The 19,551-nt window shown below is 42.3% G+C and overlaps 1 protein-coding gene across 3 annotated transcripts in view; it reads right to left on the bottom strand.

Moving 5' to 3' along the window:
- Window positions 1-563: 563 nt before the first annotated feature.
- LOC111959489 (TSC22 domain family protein 1) overlaps window positions 564-19,551 on the bottom strand; it is a 90,159-nt gene continuing 71,171 nt past the window's right edge. The window contains exons 1-3 of one of the 3 annotated variants that reach the window (XM_023981096.1): window positions 16,099-16,384; window positions 3,506-3,557; window positions 564-2,188 (exon numbers count right to left, since the gene is read on the bottom strand). In XM_023981096.1, coding sequence (XP_023836864.1) covers window positions 1,913-2,188; window positions 3,506-3,557; window positions 16,099-16,310 — 540 coding nt within the window. In that variant the 5' untranslated portion in view covers window positions 16,311-16,384 and the 3' untranslated portion in view covers window positions 564-1,912. Of the gene's footprint in view, window positions 2,189-3,505; window positions 3,558-4,092; window positions 4,424-16,098; window positions 16,385-19,551 lie in introns of those variants that run through there. The other 2 variants (XM_023981098.2, XM_023981095.1) reach the window with 2 other exon arrangements.

Here is a 19,551-nt window from a genome sequence, read left to right as displayed (position 1 = left end):
AACTGTTATCCATTACCAGCAAAAACATCCAACCCTGGACTTTGGATAGCCCCTCTCTAGGGATAGTTAGGGACCGTCAATACATTATTGTCCCATTTTACATTGTGTATTTTCATGTTGCACATCTTTTAGTTGTTTCACTAAACACTTTCAATATTTGGATAAGAATTTCTACAATTTATAGTTGGTTTGATATTTTTAAGTCATTGAAATTTGGCGATTTTGACCTTTTAAAATATTGTCCCATGTAAATTGTGTAATTTACTGCTGGTTCCTAACTAGCCCCATAGGGATATCGAATGTCCAACCAAATTGACCATGGGCATTTCCATCGGCTGCGCTCCTAATTGATTACGTGGGTGCTGCAAGCTGTGGGCAGGAATAAAATAAACTCACAAAAAAAACTTTTTTTTTTAATCCTCTCGCAAATCTCACGAGACAGACTTTGACAAAAAATATCCTACAGATTAAATAAGGTAAATTATTTAAACTACATATGTAAATTAAGGTTATCTATTTAACTATAGAAGCATGAATCGCAAGAAGAGACATCAACAAGTGGATTCTGATTCCTTTAACATTTTTATTGAAAGTTGTGAAGTGCAACTGTAATTGTGTTATGTATGTTTACAATACCTCATCTGGTTTGAGGAAACATGCACAGACCATGAGCTTACAACTTATACATAGAAAGCAAAAAATCCATTTGTTTTTCTTTATGATATTCAGAGTATGGTGTTTGTTAAGTTAAAGAGTTGATCAGGAAGTACTTCACTGTCAAAAAATGAAATCAATTGAAATAAAACTTCACGAGGGGTGCAATACTTCAAGTGAACAATGGTTTACAGTAACCGTTAATGTTGTAACCCAGGATATGAATAGTGGATACAGTCATCTGTCTGTTAAATAACCTCCACAGCTCGCCATACTCCTGAATTACAGCATTATAAAGAGACTGCACAAATCTTCAGGCCAGCCCATTACTAGCTCCCTCTTCATTTGTACTTCACCTACATAGCATCTGGTCTTCTCTCCTTATATCACTATATTACACAGTACTTACACTAAATATACAGAGATATACATCATGTAGAAAGGCCATCAACTCATCTTTGAAAATGCAGCTTAGCCTAACATCTCAAGCCCTTAGCTTCATTACATGAATAGAGAATCCACCAAAATAACAGGGTGCAGGGCTGAGGGGCTCAAACTTAAATACAGGGAAAAACCCTCATTATCATCATCCCTCCTTTAATAAGCAAATGTAGGCTACAACTCCCTTCAACCTCACAGTTAAAATGATGACGTCAATGAAAGTGTTGTGTTCTCCCTCTAGACCTCCTCTCCTCTCGCCCCATGCCAGATGGGGACTATTACACGATGATAAATCCTCAGAGATTATTGAAGTTGTCACAATGAGAGATGCTCTATTCTCTGTCTGTCCCTCTCTGTATCGCACAGAAAAAAAGAGAACAGCTGCATTTATTTACATTATTAGGATTCAGCGAAGCACGGTGACTCCCATCACTATTTCCCTCCATCATTTTTACCACTGAAGTCGACATCACCTAAAATCCATTGATACAGGCACAGTGATTCTTTGAGTCATGTTCACTTTTTCTTCCATGTATTTTTGGACAATGTTCATTCTCCTATAACAGCCTCATTTTCTCCTCTCCTAGGTAGATTGTCTTTGATAGTGTGTTTTAAAGCGCCTTGAAACGACGACACCACCCGTCGCCGCTCCCAGAGTTAAATATGTGCAAATTCTTGTCTTAACAGCGTAGCCTCCTGCAGTGGAGGCCTGGTTGTTCTGCAGTGTTAGAACAGAATATGTCTGAGGACAGTCAGTCAGACCCTGGTTGGTTGATAGGTTGCGTCATTCACCCCTCTCCCGGGGTAGGCGGTGATGCTATGCGGAGGGTCCAAAGTTGTGTGAGGTTGGCTGCAGTTGGGTTGGGGGTAGGGCTGGTGCCTGGGTCTGGGCCGGTGGCTGTGTGGAGGTGGGAGGGGAGCCCGCCTGGGTCTGGGCCTGGAACTGAGCCATCTGCTCTGGGCTGGCCAGGGTCTTTAGAAGGCTGTTCTCCTGCTCAAGCTGAGAGTTCCTCTCAATCAGCTCCTTGATCTGCTCCTTCAGAACCTCCACTTCCTCCCTCACTGCATACATCAGGTGGCTCTTCACCAGGTCCTAAAGACACAGAGAGGAACAGAGAACACAGAGTTTAACATGGCAATAATTACACACACAAAAAAATACAAAGGCCTTGTATGGCTCAGTTGGTAGGGAATGTCACTTTATAACACCAGGATTATGGGTTTGATTCCTGGGGCCACCCATACATGAAATGCATAATGTGACCATAATTACAAACCCACATTTTTTTTGTGTGTGTGTTTTTTTCTCAAATGACCTAAAACCTATATCATACTCTTGATATGATGATAAAAATGTAAGCATAGCATTACTACTGCCCTTTCTATGAGAATTACTATGTAATACAACATATTGTGTATTATTGTAGCTAGGTTCTGTGGTCTGTTTTAATATAAGAAGTGAGTCTGATGTTAACACAATCTGTTGAACATGTGGTGAAAATCAAAAGAAAGATTCTGTAGATAATAAAACAAATAGTCCTAGGGTCTAAACCTCCCCTTCCTCTAAGCCAGGACGCAACGTCACCAAACACACAAAATGGCCGGCCCACATATAGGCTTTAGCCAATCGGAGCCCGCGATATTTATACCCAGGCGTCAAAGACTTTGTTTGCCTAGCAACAACGGCATGCCAAGCACGGGATGGCGTGAGAGAGAGCGTCCTCAGCAGGCGGGGATCCAGGGACAATAAAACACTAGAACCATGAAGAATTGAAAATAAAAGTCTGCACGCACGCTCATCTCCCTGTGTCAACGAGTTTATTCAAATAAATGGTAGCTTCAGGTAGAAATCGAAACTGAATGTTTTACAGAACTGAATCCTTGCTAAAGATTACCAAAATGTAAATAAAGTGATTGTGCTACCACGGTAAACTGGATGGTAAAAGTGCATGTCATCTTGATACGACTTTCAATGATGATACCTGGCTAACGTTAATGCCCCCATAGATACACTTTGGCAAACGACGTATTAAACTGACGTCAAGGCACATAACACCATATGCTGCTACATAGTTGCCAGAGCATCAAGGTATTCACGAGCCATCATCTATGTAACAGCGCCAAAAAATTGGTTACAAAGAAACGAGGAAATCAAGAGCGACATGATGTTTTAACTGCAGTAGTAGGCATATTGTAAAGAGAATCAGCAATACGTCTGTATTTTGCGTGACTTCCCAGTTCTGGTCGGTTACTGGTTATGTAATCCATTCATTAAACTGATTGATGCAACGTTTTCTTCTGAACTGATCATTCTCCGCAAGTGTTCTTCGAAAAACGTTATATATGCATGTGATTTATGTAGTATAGATAGCAGACAAGAAAGTTGAGTTAATATAATATATCAACTTACCATAGCCTGTTCGATTTTGTTGTCTATGGCCACCACACTGGCTCCTGACGAACTGGAAGAATGAAAAGAAAAAAGTCTTAACACACTGCATCGGTAAGAATGAATGATTAAAAGGTAGGCATACTGTCGATGTTGCAGATCTAATACCAGCCATTTCAATACACAGTGGAATACAGTATAAATATCCTTATACAGGTGACCACTTCCGCTAAAGACCATTCTGGAGCAAAGTGTTCAGGGTGTACTGAAATGACCGTAGACAATATTCCTCCTAAATAATACGAATATGTTATTTCATTGTCATCCATGTAAAAATTAACCATGGGTGATGTGTACATTTAAGGTACAGCATCTCCCGAGGCAACAGTAAGCGAAGCCAACCCGGTAATGCATCAGGACGACAAGTCACATTCTCTCTCTTACTGAACCCAATAAAAAATGGCAGCATCATTAGGCTATACTTGTATTTCAATGATAAAGTTCTCTATAATAGATTGACTCAGTGTATAAACGAGGGTTTCTTTCAGCATACAGACTATAAACTGCCCACACTAGGCATCCTTGCAGCAAGTCACTGCTATATTTACCTATTGTCGAGCCTGACAGGCGAACTATCCGCGCTCAGCAACGAAGATAAAAACGAAATAGAAAAATTCCTTAGCTGGCAAACACCGAGATCCATCGCCACTGTTGTATAGCACGGAGTATTCATGCTATATCACAGATAAACTAAGCTTTAACCAACGGAAAACTCGACGATTATCGTGTATCACATTCTCTACTTCCGTGGTTCGGAGAGGCGGTATTAGGCACTTTGTGTCCCGTCAGAAAATCATCCTATCCCGGGGAGCCTGTACATCTACCGCTGCACCACAAAGAATCTCCAAGGTCAGTTCATCTCAGCTCCGCAGAAAATCTGCAGCCTGAGATATTTGCATAATTTATCTAAGAAAAACAGGGCTCCGATGCACCCCATTGGTGGAGGGATACTGATATTAGCATAATATATGTAGGAACGCCCCTACCTGCGGCTCAGCTGATACATTATCATAAATTATTCAGAGATGCGCCCTCACCCGCAGAAACTGGGAAAAACCGGATGAGATGAGGAGGAACACAACAGTCTCTCCAAGACACAAAGGGATGTTTACTTGTCGAGAATTAGGCTACCAACAATTGGCTGAATACCATGAATTACTGGCAGCCACAACACGAGAAAGGTGACAATGAACGGATGTATTTTGTGCATTTACACCAACCAAAATGACTGTAAACCCGATGAAAGTGGATATTATAAACAAAAACTAAGAACTCATTTACATATAGTAGAAAATAACATTTCAAGACCTTTGCAGGTGCAAAAACAAAAAAAGACTTCAATGTTAACACACCACCCCCTGGCGGTTACTATGAGAACAAGAGTCCCACACAAGACAAGGATCAAGTCAAATTGTGTCACGTGCTGAATCCAACAGGTGTAGACTTTACTGTGAAATGGTTACTCATGAGCTCTTTCCCAACAATGCAGAGTTAAAATGTATGAAAAAGATAACACTCCAGTGACAGTCCACACAGGGTTTACTCCAACCAATTAACAAAATACCAATAACAACAAGTAAACAGATTCATTCAGATCTCTTCCAGCACAAGTTGTGTATGTCTACCTGGTACACAGGATTGCCAGACTGACTATAGATGAGTCAGACACTAACTCAATTCACGTGAGGGAAGCCCTCCATCCATCATGCCTCAAATTACTGAGACAAGCCAGAGACGCATGTGCTACATTTTTTAGTGCTTCAGAAATTAGGAGAAGAGATGTCGTGCGTCAGTCTCCAAACAAAAACAATGTAGCCTCACAAAATACCTGTTGACTGTGAGCAAAACACTAAGAAGTGGGTAAGTGACTTGACTGGCAAGATGGATAGTGGATAACTTTATTAATGTTCTGGAGAAAAACGTAGAAACTGGACCAGTGTTTTCCAAACATCTCATTGAGCACTCCGAGCCTGTACACTTATTTTCTGTATTCCAGAACTAGCAAAGTTGATCCAAAAGTGGTCACCTAATCGTCAATCACATCATTCGATAAATTAGCCATGTACAGTACATCACAGGGTTTTTTTCTGGAACAAAAAGCTTAGGTGGCGGGTGTGGCAGGCTGAATTTGACAGAACATCTCTCCATGGAGCTGAGATAAATTGTTTACGTTTTAAAGCAAATTACCTGCAATTCTACACATTTTGCCATACAGCTGAGAGAAAATGTTGCAATTTTAAAACATTTCATGCAATTCTACAAATGGAGCTGAGAGAACATTTAGCAGTTTTAAATCAAATTTCTGGTTCTCTGCTCACTTCCTCGTATTTACAGACTCAGAAACTATGTTATAGGCTAGTGCCTGTGGCTTCTCCCGGACCCCAAGCTATAGCTAGCCTTTAGATATTTTCAGTCTAAAGTAAGAGATGTCCATTAACTCAATTAAGGGGTTAGTTTTAAATAGCACTTGTTCAGATGCGCCAAGCACTTTTTATTGTATGGGGCAAAGAAACACACCTCAGTGTAGCAAGCAACTGGGTAATGTCATGGTAGCCATAATACAACTGGTTGTTTGGATCCTGGATGCTGATTGGACAAGCAGCGTTTCAAGCCGTGGTGTATTGGCCATCACAGACACCTATGCCTGCTAACAGTTCCATCTGAAAATGATCACTGCGCCTCCATAAGAATATCATGTTAATGTTGCTGTCCGAATCATCTCTTATATTTATCTCAACTTGCACATTATTTCCTATATTTATCTCAACTTGCACATTATTTCCCCTTGCTTCCAGCCTAGCTTTTAGTTTGGTACAGCGGAGGTAATATAAGCCTCACTGTCTGCCTGTCCGACCTCGGAAACAATGTTTCACTTTTGAATTTAGATCTCTGTAGTACCATACAGAGTGAACGGTGCCAGACAACTTTTTCTGAGCCAATCGAAATCACACATCGTCATTATCATGGGACATGTCCAAATAAATGCCAACAGAAAAAAAAACTCAAACGGAAATGCAGCTAGTGCATACCGACATCCCAGGTTAAATTTGACGTGACTGAGTTAGCGGAATTTGGCTGGCTAGCTAGCAAGTGACAAGAACGATATCCAGCCTGCATACCATTTTGTTTAGAACGGACGACCAGTCTTTTTGCACATCAACTATGCAAAAATAATCAGCGACTGGGTCGCATCTGTAGCAACCTGACCGAAAGAACTAAGGACCATATTTTTGTCCATACTATATCTTCTGGTGAAAGAATTAAACATTATTAGCTAATTTACTTATCAAAATACCATTAATGAAAATACGCAATTCATTGTTATTTAATATGTTGGTAACAGTTCAATTAAAGCAATAAGACTATCACGTTGGGCTGAATAACACCATTTACCTGTGATTGTATTGATGATACAGCATTGCCTCGTGCCTTATTGCTTAATTTTACGCCAGAGAAAGCTCATCACACATCAGCCATCATAGGATAATATCTGTTCAGTGCTGCTGATACAGTGGATTCTTAACTACACCAAACTATAGAAATATACACTCAGTGGCCAGTTTATTAGGTACACCACCCCGTTCACGAAAATGGTTTCTACAGACAGTGAGTCACGTGGACGTGGCTTGCTATATAAAGTTGGCCGACAGGCATTGAGGCAATTCAGTTATTGTTCAATTGAACGTTAGAATGGGCAAAACGAGTGACCTAAGCAACTTTGAGCGTTGTATGATTGTTGGTGCCAGGCGGGCCGAATCCAGCATCTCTCAGAAACGGCCGGTCTCCTGGGCTTTTCACACACAACAGTGTCTAGGATTTACAAACAAAAAATATCCCGTCAGCGGCAGTCCTGTGGGCAAAAACAGCTAGTTGATGAGAGGTCGAAGGAGAATGGCAAGAATCGTGCAAGCCACAAACAGGCAAATAACGGCACAGTACAACAGTAGTGTGCAGAACGGCATCTCAGGAAACACACAACTCGTCAGTCTTTGTCATTGATGGGCTATTGCGGCAGACGACCACACTGGGTTCAACTCCTATCAGCTAAAAACAAGAAGAAGCTGCTCCAGTGGGCACGTGATCACCAACACTGGACAATTGAGGAGTGGAAAAACATTGCCTGGTCCGACGAATCCCGGTTCTTGTTGCGTCAGGACTTGACGTAAGCAGTATGATTCCATGGCCCCATCCTGCCTGGTGTCAATGGTACAGGCTGGTGGCAGTGGCATGGGGAATGTTTTCCTGGCGCACATTAGGTCCCTGGATACCAATTGAGCAACATGTCCATGCCCCAAAGAATTCAGGCTGTGTTGGAGGCAAAGGTGGGTTCGACCTGGTACTAGATGGGTGTACCTCAAACTGGCCACTGAGTGCAAGTCAAATAAATATAAGTTTTCTTGTTATATAACTTCAGTACTAGGATGTGCAGAATACACATGGACACGCCTTGCTCGTCACAGAAGTTACAGTAAAGGCCTAAAGGTTGTCTTTAAATATGACATTTGTGGTAATCCATCTACAGTAACTGTCAGTAAAATAGCCTGGAGTTAGTCAAAGAAAAAGCTTCTGTTCGTTTGCTAAAAGTTTTGGCTGAGAAAATTATTGAGTGAACCATACAACTGTAGTGTAGAAATCCTAGTTTCTATATTCATTTGAATGCAATCCAAACTATAAAATGAGAATGATGTGGATGAGCATTATGGCTGGCCTACATATGTGCAGCAGAAAAGGCCTTCAAGGCTTGAGTATTGCCATCTTAACACTACTGGGGGGGAAGAAAAATTAAGTATTTTTTCCAACAATTGTTTACAGACAGACCTTTTCACTTACAATTCCAGTGGGCCAGAAGTTGACTGTCCCTTTAAACAGCTTGAAAAATTCCAGAAAATGATGTCATGGCTTTAGAAGCTTCTGAAAGGCTAATTTACATCATTTGAGTCAAATGGAGGTGTACCTGTGGATGTATTTCAAGGCCTACCTTCAAACTCAGTGCCTCTTTGCTTGACATCATGGGAAAATCAAAAGACATCAGCCAAGACCTCAGAAAAAAATTGTAGACCACAAGTCTGGTTCATCCTTGTGAGCAACTTCCAAACGCCTGAAGGTACCACGTTCATCTGTACAAACAATAGTACACAAGTATAAACACCATGGGACCACGCAGCCGTCACACCGCTCAGGAAGTAAACGCGTTCTGTCTCCTAGAGATGAATGTACTTTGGTGCGAAAAGTGCAAATCAATACCAGAACAGCAGCAAAAGACCTTGTGAAGATGCTGGAAAAAAACAGGTACAAAAGTATCTATATCCACAGTAAAATGAGTCCTATATCGACATAACCTGAAAGGCCGCTCAGCAAGGAAGAAGCCACTGCTCCAAAACCGCCATAAAAAAGCCAAACTACGGTTTGCTACTGCACATGGGGACAAAGATCGTAATTTTTTGGAGAAATGTCCTCAGGTCTGATGAAACAAAAATAGAACTGTTTGGCCATAATGACCATCGTTATGTTTGGAGGAAAAAGCGGGAGTCTTGCAAGCCGAAGAACACCATCCCAACCGTGAAGCACAGGGGTGGCAGCATCATGTTGTGGGGGTGCTTTGCTGCAGGAGGGACTCGTGCACTTCACAAAATAGATGGCATTATGAGGCAGGAAAATTATGTGGATATATTGAAGCAACATCTCAAGACATCAGTCAGGAAGTTAAAGCTTGGTCGCAAATGGGTCTTCCAAATGGACAATGACCCCAAGCATACTTCCAAAGCTGTGGCAAATTGGCTTAAGGAGAACAAAGTCAAGGTATTGGAGTGGCCATAACAAAGCCCTGACCTCAATCCTATAGAACATTTGTGGGCAGAACTGAAAAAGTGTGTGCGAGTACACTGACTCAGTTACACCAGCTCTGTCAGGAGGAATAGGCCAACATTCACCCAACTTATTGTGGGAAGCTTGTGGAAGGCTACCCGAAACATTTGACACAAGCTGAACAATTTAAAGGCAATGCTACCAAATACTAATTGAGTGTATGTAAACTGACCCACTGGGAATGTGATGAAAGAAATAAAAGCTGAAATAAATCACTCTACTATTATTCTGACATTTCACATTCTTAAAATAAAGTGGTGATCCTAACTGACCCAAAACAGGGAATTTTTACTGGGATTAAATGTCAGGAATTGTGAAAACTGAGTTGACATGTATTTGTCTAAGGTGTATGTAAACTTCAGACTTCAACTGTACCTCAAAAACACACATTATCCCTACATGCAGCCATAACACTTCTCATACATAGATTCCATTCACACCTCAACCCAAACCACCTCTTACATTCCACACACAAGAAATCTGACCTCGCTGTGTATAGGCGGAGCTGGGGTGATTTATTGATGCCCTCTTTTACACACCCTACCTGGGAGGAAAGGTGGGGTACAAGGAGGGAAAGGTATTGCTGCTATTGAAGAATGGTCAATCCTTCCAGCAGGGTGTAGGGATTAATACCAGAGACACAGAGTTACAGGCACACTAGAGCCAGAGTCTTGCACACAGAGAATAGAATGTAGGGTCGTATGGTTTCATAGGAAAGACAAAGGCTCAAGTGTGTTTGGGCATGCACAGAAGTGGTGCAATATCATCACAGGATATAAAAAGGTCCAATACAGCAATTTTGATCTCAACATCAAATAATTTCAGGGTAACAATTAAGTACATTACTGTGATTTTCTTTTTTACCATACTAATTGAAAACAAAAATAGCTTTTTAGCAAAGATACATTTTTAAGCAATAATGTTAGTAGAACTTTCTGGGAGTGGTCTGGAGGAGAAAAGTGAAAACTAGCTGTTGTTGGCAGAGGGGTTTGGAACGCTCTTTGTTATTTGGTCTATTAACTAATTTACCCTCGCCAAAACTCCATCCCACCATAGTACATTATCATTTTAACAGTATTATTTCAACCCCAGTGTGGAAATATATATAAAGAACACAGGACAATCAAGTTTTTTTACTGCACTAATATCCAATACTAAATGTACAAAACAGGCTACTACATAGTAAGGCCACCATTTCATCCAGTTATTCACAGATCTATCACATCACATTTTATTTGTCACATGTGCCGAATACAACAGGTGTAGACCTTACAGTGAAATGCTTACTTACAATCCCTTAACCAACAACGCAGTTTTAAGAAAATACCTAAAACAAATATTTAAAGACAGCAGTAATATAACAATAGCGGGGCTATATACAGTGGGTACTGGTACAGAGTTGATGTGTGGGGGCACCGGTGTCGAGCTAATTGAGGTAATAAACTCAGCAAAAAAAGAAACGCCCCTTTTTCAGGACCCTGTCTTTCAAAGATAATTAGTAAAAATCCAAATAACTTCACAGATCTTCATTGTAAAGGGTTTAAACACAGTTTCCCATGCTTGTTCAATGAACCATAAACAATTAATGAACATGTACCTCTGTAACGGTTGTTAAGACACTAACAGCATACAGACGGTAGGCAATTAAGGTCACAGTTATGAAAACGTAGGACACTGAAAAGCCTTTCTACTGACTCTGAAAAACACCAAAAGAAAGATGCCCAGGGTCCCTGTTCATCTGCGTGAACGTGCCTTAGGAATGCTGCAAGGAAGCATGAGGACTGCAGATGTGGCCAGGGCAATAAATTGCAATGTCCGTACTGTGAGACGCCAAAGACAGCGCTACAGAGAGGCAGGACGGACAGCTGATAGTCCTCACAGTGGCAGACCACATGTAACAACACCCTGCACAGGATCGGTACATCCAAACATCACACCTGCGGGACAGGTACAGGATGGCAACAACAACTGCCCAAGTTACATCAGGAATGTACAATCCCTCCATCAGTGCTCAGACTGTCCGCAATAGGCTGAGAGGCGCTAGATTGAGGGCTTGTAGGCCTGTTGTAAGGCAGGTCCTCACCAGACATCGGCAACAACGTCGCCTATGGGCACAAACCCACCGTCGCTGGACCAGACAGGACTGGCAAAAACTGCTGTTCACTGTTGAGTCACGGTTTTGTCTCACCAGGGGTGATGGTCGGATTCGCGTTTATCATCAAAGGACTGAGCGTTACACCGAGGCCTGTACTCTGGAGCGGGATCAATTTGGAGGTGGAGGGTCCGTCATGGTCTGGGGCAGTGTGTCAAAGCATCATCGGACTGAGCCTGTTGTCATTGCAGGCAATCTCTACGCTGTGCGTTACAGGGAAGACATCCTCCTCCCTCATGTGATACCCTTCCTGACATGACCCTCCAGCATGACAATGCCACCAGCCATACTGCTCGGTCTGTGCGTGATTTCCTGCAAGGCAGGAATGTCAGTGTTCTGCCATGGCCAGCAAAGAGCCCAGATTTCAATCCCATTGAGCACGTCTGGGACCTGTTGGATCGGAGGGTGAGGGCTAGGGCCATTCCCCCCAGAAATGTCCGGAAACTTGCAGGTGCCTTGGTGGAAGAGTGGGGTAACATCTCACAGCAAGAACTGGTAAATCTGGTGCAGTCCATGGGGAGGAGATGCACTGCAGTACTTAATGCAGCTGGTGGCCACACCAGATACTGACTGTTACTTTTGATTTTGACCCCTCCTTTGTTCAGGGACACATTATTCCATTTCTGTTAGTCACATGTCTGTGGAACTTGTTCAGTTTATGTCTCAGGTGTTGAATCTTGTTATGTTCATACAAATATTTACACGTTAAGTTTGCTGAAAATAAACGCAGTTGATAGTGAGAGGACGTTTCTTTTTTTTGCTGAGTATATGTACATGTAGGTAGAGCTATTAAAGTGACTATGCCTAGGTAATAACAGAGTAGCAGCAGCATAGGGGGGGGGGGAGGGCAATGCAAATAGTCTGGGTAGCCATTTGACTAGATGTTCAGGAGTCTTATGGCTTGGGGGTAGAAGCTGTTTAGAAGCCTCTTGTCCCTAGACTTGGCGCTCCGATACCGCTTGCCGTGCGGTAGCAGAGAGAACAGTCTATGTCTAGGGTGGCTGGAGTCTGACCATTTTTAGGGCCTTCCTCTGACACTGCCTGGTATAGAGGTCCTGGATGGCAAGTGATGTACTGGGCCGTACGCACTAATCTCTGTAGTGCCTTGCGGTCGGAGGCCGAGCAGTTGCCATACCAGGCAGTGATGCAACCCGTCAGGATACTCTCAATGGTGCAGCTGTAAAACCTTTTGAGGATCTGAGGACCCATGCCAAATCTTTTCAGTCTCCTGAGGGGAATAGATTTTGTCGTGCCCTCTTCAGTCATAGGAAAGGCGTCCATCTTTACACACAATTCACAAAACCTTATCTAGTTCAGCAGAACTTGGCTTGTGGTTAGCCTGAGGTGCCCAGTACTGTACCGAGTCCATCCAACAGTGATCCTAATTACAGCAGCACTGTTCCCACTGAGGCCCTGCAGCTCAGTAAGAGGCTCAAGGTGCTGTTCTCTCTTCCTGTCCTCTTTGACTGGAGGTGGCTTTAACCTATTACACAGACCCAAATATATACCTGGGAAGTGCTCAGCCTGACCTCAGTCCACACACACACAGCGACCAAAGCTACTTCGCCCTGAGCTATACTGGGCTCCATTCATAAAGCACTAGGGCCATACTAGGACAGGCTTCCAGGAAGCTGTGCTTAACCAATGTTCTGTTCACTGACCTGTAGGTCCCTAGCCAATGACAAGCAACATATAATGGAGGTCGGCTGTAACTACCTGGTCCCAGCATTTTCCAATCACAGAAGTGCTTTTTCTACCTGGGGCAGCAGTTAGCCTAGTGGTTAGAGCATTGTGCCGGAAAGGTTGCTGGATCGAATCCCAGAGGAGACAAGGTAAAAATCTGTCATTCTGCCCCTGAACAAGGCAGTTAACTCACTGTTCCCTGGTAGGTTGTCACTGTAAATAAGAATTTGTTCTTAAACTGACTTGCCAGATCAGATCCTTAAATAAAGGTAAAAAATACAGTTGAAGTCAGAAGTTTACATACACTTAGGTTGGAGTCATTAAAACTCGTTTTTCAACCACTCCACAAATTTCTTATTAACAAACTATAGTTTTGGCAAGTCGGTTAAGACATCTTCTTTGTGCATGACACAAGTAATATTTCCAACAATTGTTTAGACAGATTATTTCACTTATAATTCACTATATCACAATTCCAGTGGGTCAGACGTTTACATACACTAAGTTGACTGTGCCTTTAAACAGCTTGAAAAATTCCAGAAAATTATGGCATGGCTTTAGAAGCTTCTGATAGGCTAATTGACATAATTTCAGTCAATTGGAGGTGTACCTGTGGATGTATTTCAAGGCCTACCTTCAAACTCAGTGCCTCTTTGCTTGACATCATGGGAAAATCAAAAGAAATCAGCCAAGACCTCAGAAAAAATATTGTAGACCTCCACAAGTCTGTCTCATCCTTGGGAGCAATTTCCAAACGCCTGAAGGTACCACGTTCATCTCTACAAACAATAGTACGCAAGTATAAACACCATGGGACCACGCAGCCGTCATACCGCTCAGGAAGGAGACTCGTTCGGTCTCCTCGTACTTTGGTGCGAAAAGTGCAAATCAATCCCAGAACAGCAGCAAAGGACCTTGTGAAGTTGCTGGAGGAAACGGGTACAAAAGTATCTATATCCACAGTAAAACGAGTTCTATATCAACATAGCCTGAATGGCCGCCCAGCAAGGAAGAAGCCACTACTCCAAAACCGCCATAAAAAAAGCCATACTACGGTTTGCAACTGCACATGGGGACAAAGATCATACTTTTTGGAGAAATGACCTCAGGTCTGTTTGGCCATAATGACCATCGTTATGTTTGGAGGAAAAAGCGGGAGGCTTGCAAGCCGATGAACACCATCCCAACTGTGAAGCACGGGGGTGGCAGCATCATGCTGTGGGGGTGCTTTGCTGCAGGAGGGACTGGTGCACTTCACAAAATAGATGGCATCATGAGGCAGGAAAATTATGTGGATATATTGAAGCAACATCTCAAGACATCAGTCAGGAAGTTAAAGTTTGGTCGCAAATGGGTCTTCCAAATGGACAATGACCCCAAGCATACTTCCAAAGTTGTGGCAAAATGGCTTAAGGACAACAAAGTCAAGGTTTTGGAGTGGCCATCACAAAGCCCTGACCTCAATCCRATAGAAAATTTGTGGGCAGAACTGAAAAAGCGTGTGCGAGCAAGGAGGCCTACAAACCTGACTCAGTTACACCAGCTCTGTCAGCTCTGTCAGGAGCAACTTATTGTGGGAAGCTTGTGGAAGGCTKCCCYAAACYTTTGACCCAAGTTAAACAATTTAAAGGCAATGCTACCAAATACTAATTGAGTGTATGTAAACTTCTGACCCACTGGGAATGTGAAATAAATAAAAGCTGAAATAAATCATTCTCTCCACTATTATTCTGACATTTCACATTCTTAAAATAAAGTGGTGATCCTAACTGACATTAGACAGGGAATGTTTACTGGGATTAAATGTCAGGAATTGTGAAAAACTGAGTTTAAATGTATTTGTCTAAGGTGTATGTAAACTTCCGACTTAAACTGTGTATAAAATAAACCCTACCCTTAACTCCAAGAATATATATAATAGAACAAGTACAAACAGTTAATGTCTCAGACAAGGCTTACTTACTAACTTAGTTAATGTACTCGCACACCAATTCTGACAATATTGCTTCTCTTGTCCATTCAATGTGATGGTGGCATGGTAAATGATGTTAAACACATATCTAAGATAAGCTAACCTACATTTTGACGATGTACTTTGTGCCATATTGCTGTATCATACATGGTTAGGTAGAAGACCTACTGAAGACACAGTAAGGATCTGATCTGGCCCCAATCCAATACACTCACCTACATCATGCATGCATGCAACAACTACATACTGACCAATACCATGCAACCAGCAGGCAACAACTAAGCAACCATCAAACTGTCAACTGACAAAGTGACAACATCAGTCCCCTAAACCATGCAACTACTAAAACAACTGAACATGCACACAACTATCAACACACAAAAGCATACACAATATCTGCCCTGCTTAAGTTAATTTTGTTCTGTAAAAAACAAGACAAACAATTAACCCTTACCCTACATAATATCTTTACTATGTACCATACATAGTTTTTCCATAACATTATCATACAGTCAATTTTTTTAAATACTGACATGAGCACATTCCAATTCTACAACTGTATTAAATCTAAAATCACCATCCATGTTTCAAATGAAATAAGTAATACCAATCGTTAAACCAATGGTTAGACTGACAAAGCCAAGAGCAATAGAGACAATGCAGCTTAGTGTCTTCCTTCCATTGGCTTGTTTCCAGACTCCTGTACAGTTGGAGCAGACAGACAGAGTCTATACCTCTTCAGTTACAGTATTAAGAGACTAACCCTGTTGTTAGCAGACACGGTAGACAAAGAGACTAGGTAAGTATTGTCAACAGTAGACTAGCTCCAGTAAGGGAGGACTAAGTGAGCATTGTTTAGCTCCAGTATGAGTCTTCGTTTACCTCTTGAGGTGTTGCTCCAGTTCCCTGAACAACAGCTTCATGGCCATCTCGTCCCGGCTTTGCACCCGGACCACCAGCTCTCTCATCAGGCTGTCCGTCAACTCTCCTCCAATAGAATCAGATATATTCCTATTTTCTAGTCCCTTGGTCCCTTTCTCTCTCTTAAAATCACTGTATATTCCTTCTCTGAGTTCCACCAGTCTGGAGAGCATTGGTGCAGATGTGGGGACAAGCCAGGGCTGCGTATGTATGTCTCTAGCCTCTGTGTGCTTCTCCAAGGCAGGCGAACTAGCGACTGATTGAGCAAAAACAAGAGTAGGGCACCTGTGACATCACAGTACTGCGTGCAGTCATGTGACCTAGTGTTACATAAACCATCAAAACAGATTAGCTTCTTCCCTGATGAGCACTTCTCCTCCTCCTATCCTCCCCTTTCCCTCTCTCCTTCCCTCCCTGGTGAGCCCTGGGTCTACTATCCTCCAACAGACAAGAGGTGGATACCATTCTCACGCTACTCCACCGTCCTCCAAACATTCACCTCTTCTCACTCGCCCTCTCCCTTCCTCCAGGGTGGTTTTGGACCCCCCTCTGTGTTTAGGAGACCCCTGGCCTCCCCCCCAAAGGCAGGGTATGTCAGGAGGGCCGAGTCTGGCCCCTGTATTTGAGCCAGGTCTTATCCTGTCACTTCTCATCAACAGGGTGAGCTAATGGGGGGCTTAACGCCTGCACACACAGAAAGAGTACAACACACACACACGCGTCTGCAAACTTAGTCAGCCAGCAGCCTGGGTTAGGGGAACAACAACACAGACAAGGACAAAGCAGAGGGATTTACCTGTTCAAATACACTGAGGCCTGAGTCAGAGTGGGCTTTCTATTGTTCAGATGTCCAACTGGGGCAGTTTACATTAGCCTGAAGAATACGGACTTGACCCATGATGGGACATCAACCTCTTTCACACGCAACTGACTACACACACTTAATAAGCCATCTAATAACTTATACCATATTGATTAAGACACATTTTATGTCTACAAGTGCTGTGATTGGTTGGTAAACTCAAGTGAAGGCCCACAGATGGTGATGGGGTGGAACACAGTATGTTATAGAGCAACATACTGTATTGTAATTGTGTTGCTGATTATGCCTGGTTAAATTAACCCTGAGGGGATTGATCCAGTCATATTCTATTGTTTGGTACATTTGGGATTTGGGAAATAGTGGGCTAAAGATGCTACCCCTGATCTGCCAGTCTGATCCTTACCATCTGTGTGTGTGTGTGTGTGTGTGTATATATATGTCAACCCAACGTGTATGAATGTGTAGCCTACTTCTTATACAACGACCAGTTTATAAATAGCAAGTCCTAAACCATTCACTGACTATGATGGTGATGCCATTTATTTTGTGAAAGAGATTTGGAGAATGTCCATCAGCTTCTACATGAAATAGAGGTAGAAAGGGAGAAGGAGAGAGACAGGTGCCATTTGAATATTTGGAATGAGAGCAGCAGGTCACACAACAGAGTTGAGTCCTGCTCTCTCCAGCTCTCTCTCAACAAAGAAGAATGGACCAGATACACCGCATCAGCACGTTACACCATCTCAGAGAGGCGGAGAGAGATAGATGTGTATGAAGTACATGGATCCTGTTCCCCGTGCGATGTGTTGGGCTGACCGCACCAGCCTCTGGAGAGCACGGCAGTTGCGGACGGTGCAATTGTTGTATCAGGCGGTGATACAGCCTGACAGGATGCTCTGAATGGTGTAAAAACTTGTGAGGGTCCTAGGGGCCAAGCTGAACTTCTTCAGCCTCCTGAGGTTGAAGAGGCGCTGTTGCATGAAGGCACCATTTCAGGTTGTCAGTAATGTGCACACAGAGGAATCTGAAGCTTGGACCCTCTCCACTGCGGCCCCGTCAATGTGGATGGGGTGTGCTCTCTCTGCTATCACCTGTAGTCCACAATCAGCCCCTTCATTTTGTTGACGTTGAGGGAGAGGTTATTTTCCTGGCACCCTTCCGCCAGGGCTCTCACCTCCCCGTCTCATCATTGTTGGTAATCAGGCCTACCACTATTGTCTCGCCATCACCCACTGATTAACTTGTCATTTTTGCAGATTGAAAATGTTTTGAGATAGTATTACAGTAAGTCAATATTTATATTTAGGAATTAGCATGGAATTTAGCCAATTCATATAATGCACCTTTGGATTTTACCCTGTTCTCAAAAGCGAATGGTTAGAACGTTTGTAAAGTTAGGAGAGCTTGTTCCGTGAAAGCAAATTTATAGCTGTCCTTTACGAAATTACCCTGTACATGTAAAAATGACCAAATACACAAACTGTTTAAAGCAAAATTACCAAAACTATTTTCTTACTGTGAACCTGAACAACCTAAATAAAATCTGAATGAGTAAAAACGGTCAATTACTAATATAATAATCTGTTTTCTGACCGATGCATGCTTAATTTGGATTGGTTTGGGCTCCCACAGACATCTCTTAAACATTTGAACCGGGGACAAACCGGGTAAAATGTTACATTCCTAGTTTATAGTAATTCCCATATGTAACATGTGGTCAAGTGGATCCAATAGTTCATGAAAAGGTTCAGATGGCGTTTTACAGCCCACCATTCAACAAATATCCCCAAACATTACTAAGATACGTACAGGTTTACTAAGCTGAGTTCTCAAAGGTGCTCTGCTATGTGTATGTATGGTCTGATAGGGATCACTGGATAGTAGTGATGGGGGGGAGAAATCGATAGTTACATATCGTCATATTATTTCGGGATGATATATCAATATCTTACTCCAAGTATCGATTATATAAAAAAGAAAGATACAAATAATAAACTTGCTACTGTAGGTTTATTTATTTAACCCTTATTTTACCAGGTAAGTTGACTGAGAACACATTCTCATTTACAGCAACGACCAGGGGAATAGTTACAGGGGAGAGGGGCGATGAATGAGCTGATTGTAAGCTGGGGATGATTAGGTAGCGTAAGCTATTCGGCTGTACATGTGCAAAAACGCCAGTATGTTTCATCCTATAGCATGTACTTCATCTTCTTTTTAAATATTAAGCCAACATGTTTGCAGCACTTTTATTTACTTCACTAATCAAAACTCGTTTCTCATGCTCTCTCGTCAAACATATAGTGAACAATATGTTTGAAACATCAAATCGCAATATCGAGTCGCAATACAGTAATCCCTCGTTTATCGCGGGGGTTACGTTCCGAAAATGACCCGCGATAAGTGAAATCCGCGAAATAGAAAACTTTTTCTTTTTTTTTACAATTAGCAACTATTACATGTATACAAATACAGTGACTCACGTGTAGGCCGTTTCGTCGACATTATGGGTTTAGGAGATGTTCGAAATTACAAGATAATTTGGCCAACTTAATGTAAATTTGCCAAGCTGTTTTATGTACGTACACATA

Source organism: Salvelinus sp. IW2-2015, linkage group LG36 (assembly GCF_002910315.2).
Source record: "Salvelinus sp. IW2-2015 linkage group LG36, ASM291031v2, whole genome shotgun sequence".
In the NCBI taxonomy this organism is placed as follows: domain Eukaryota; kingdom Metazoa; phylum Chordata; class Actinopteri; order Salmoniformes; family Salmonidae; genus Salvelinus; species Salvelinus sp. IW2-2015.
Note: the sequence above shows the minus strand (reverse complement) of the source record. Positions and strands in the feature narration are given on the sequence as shown.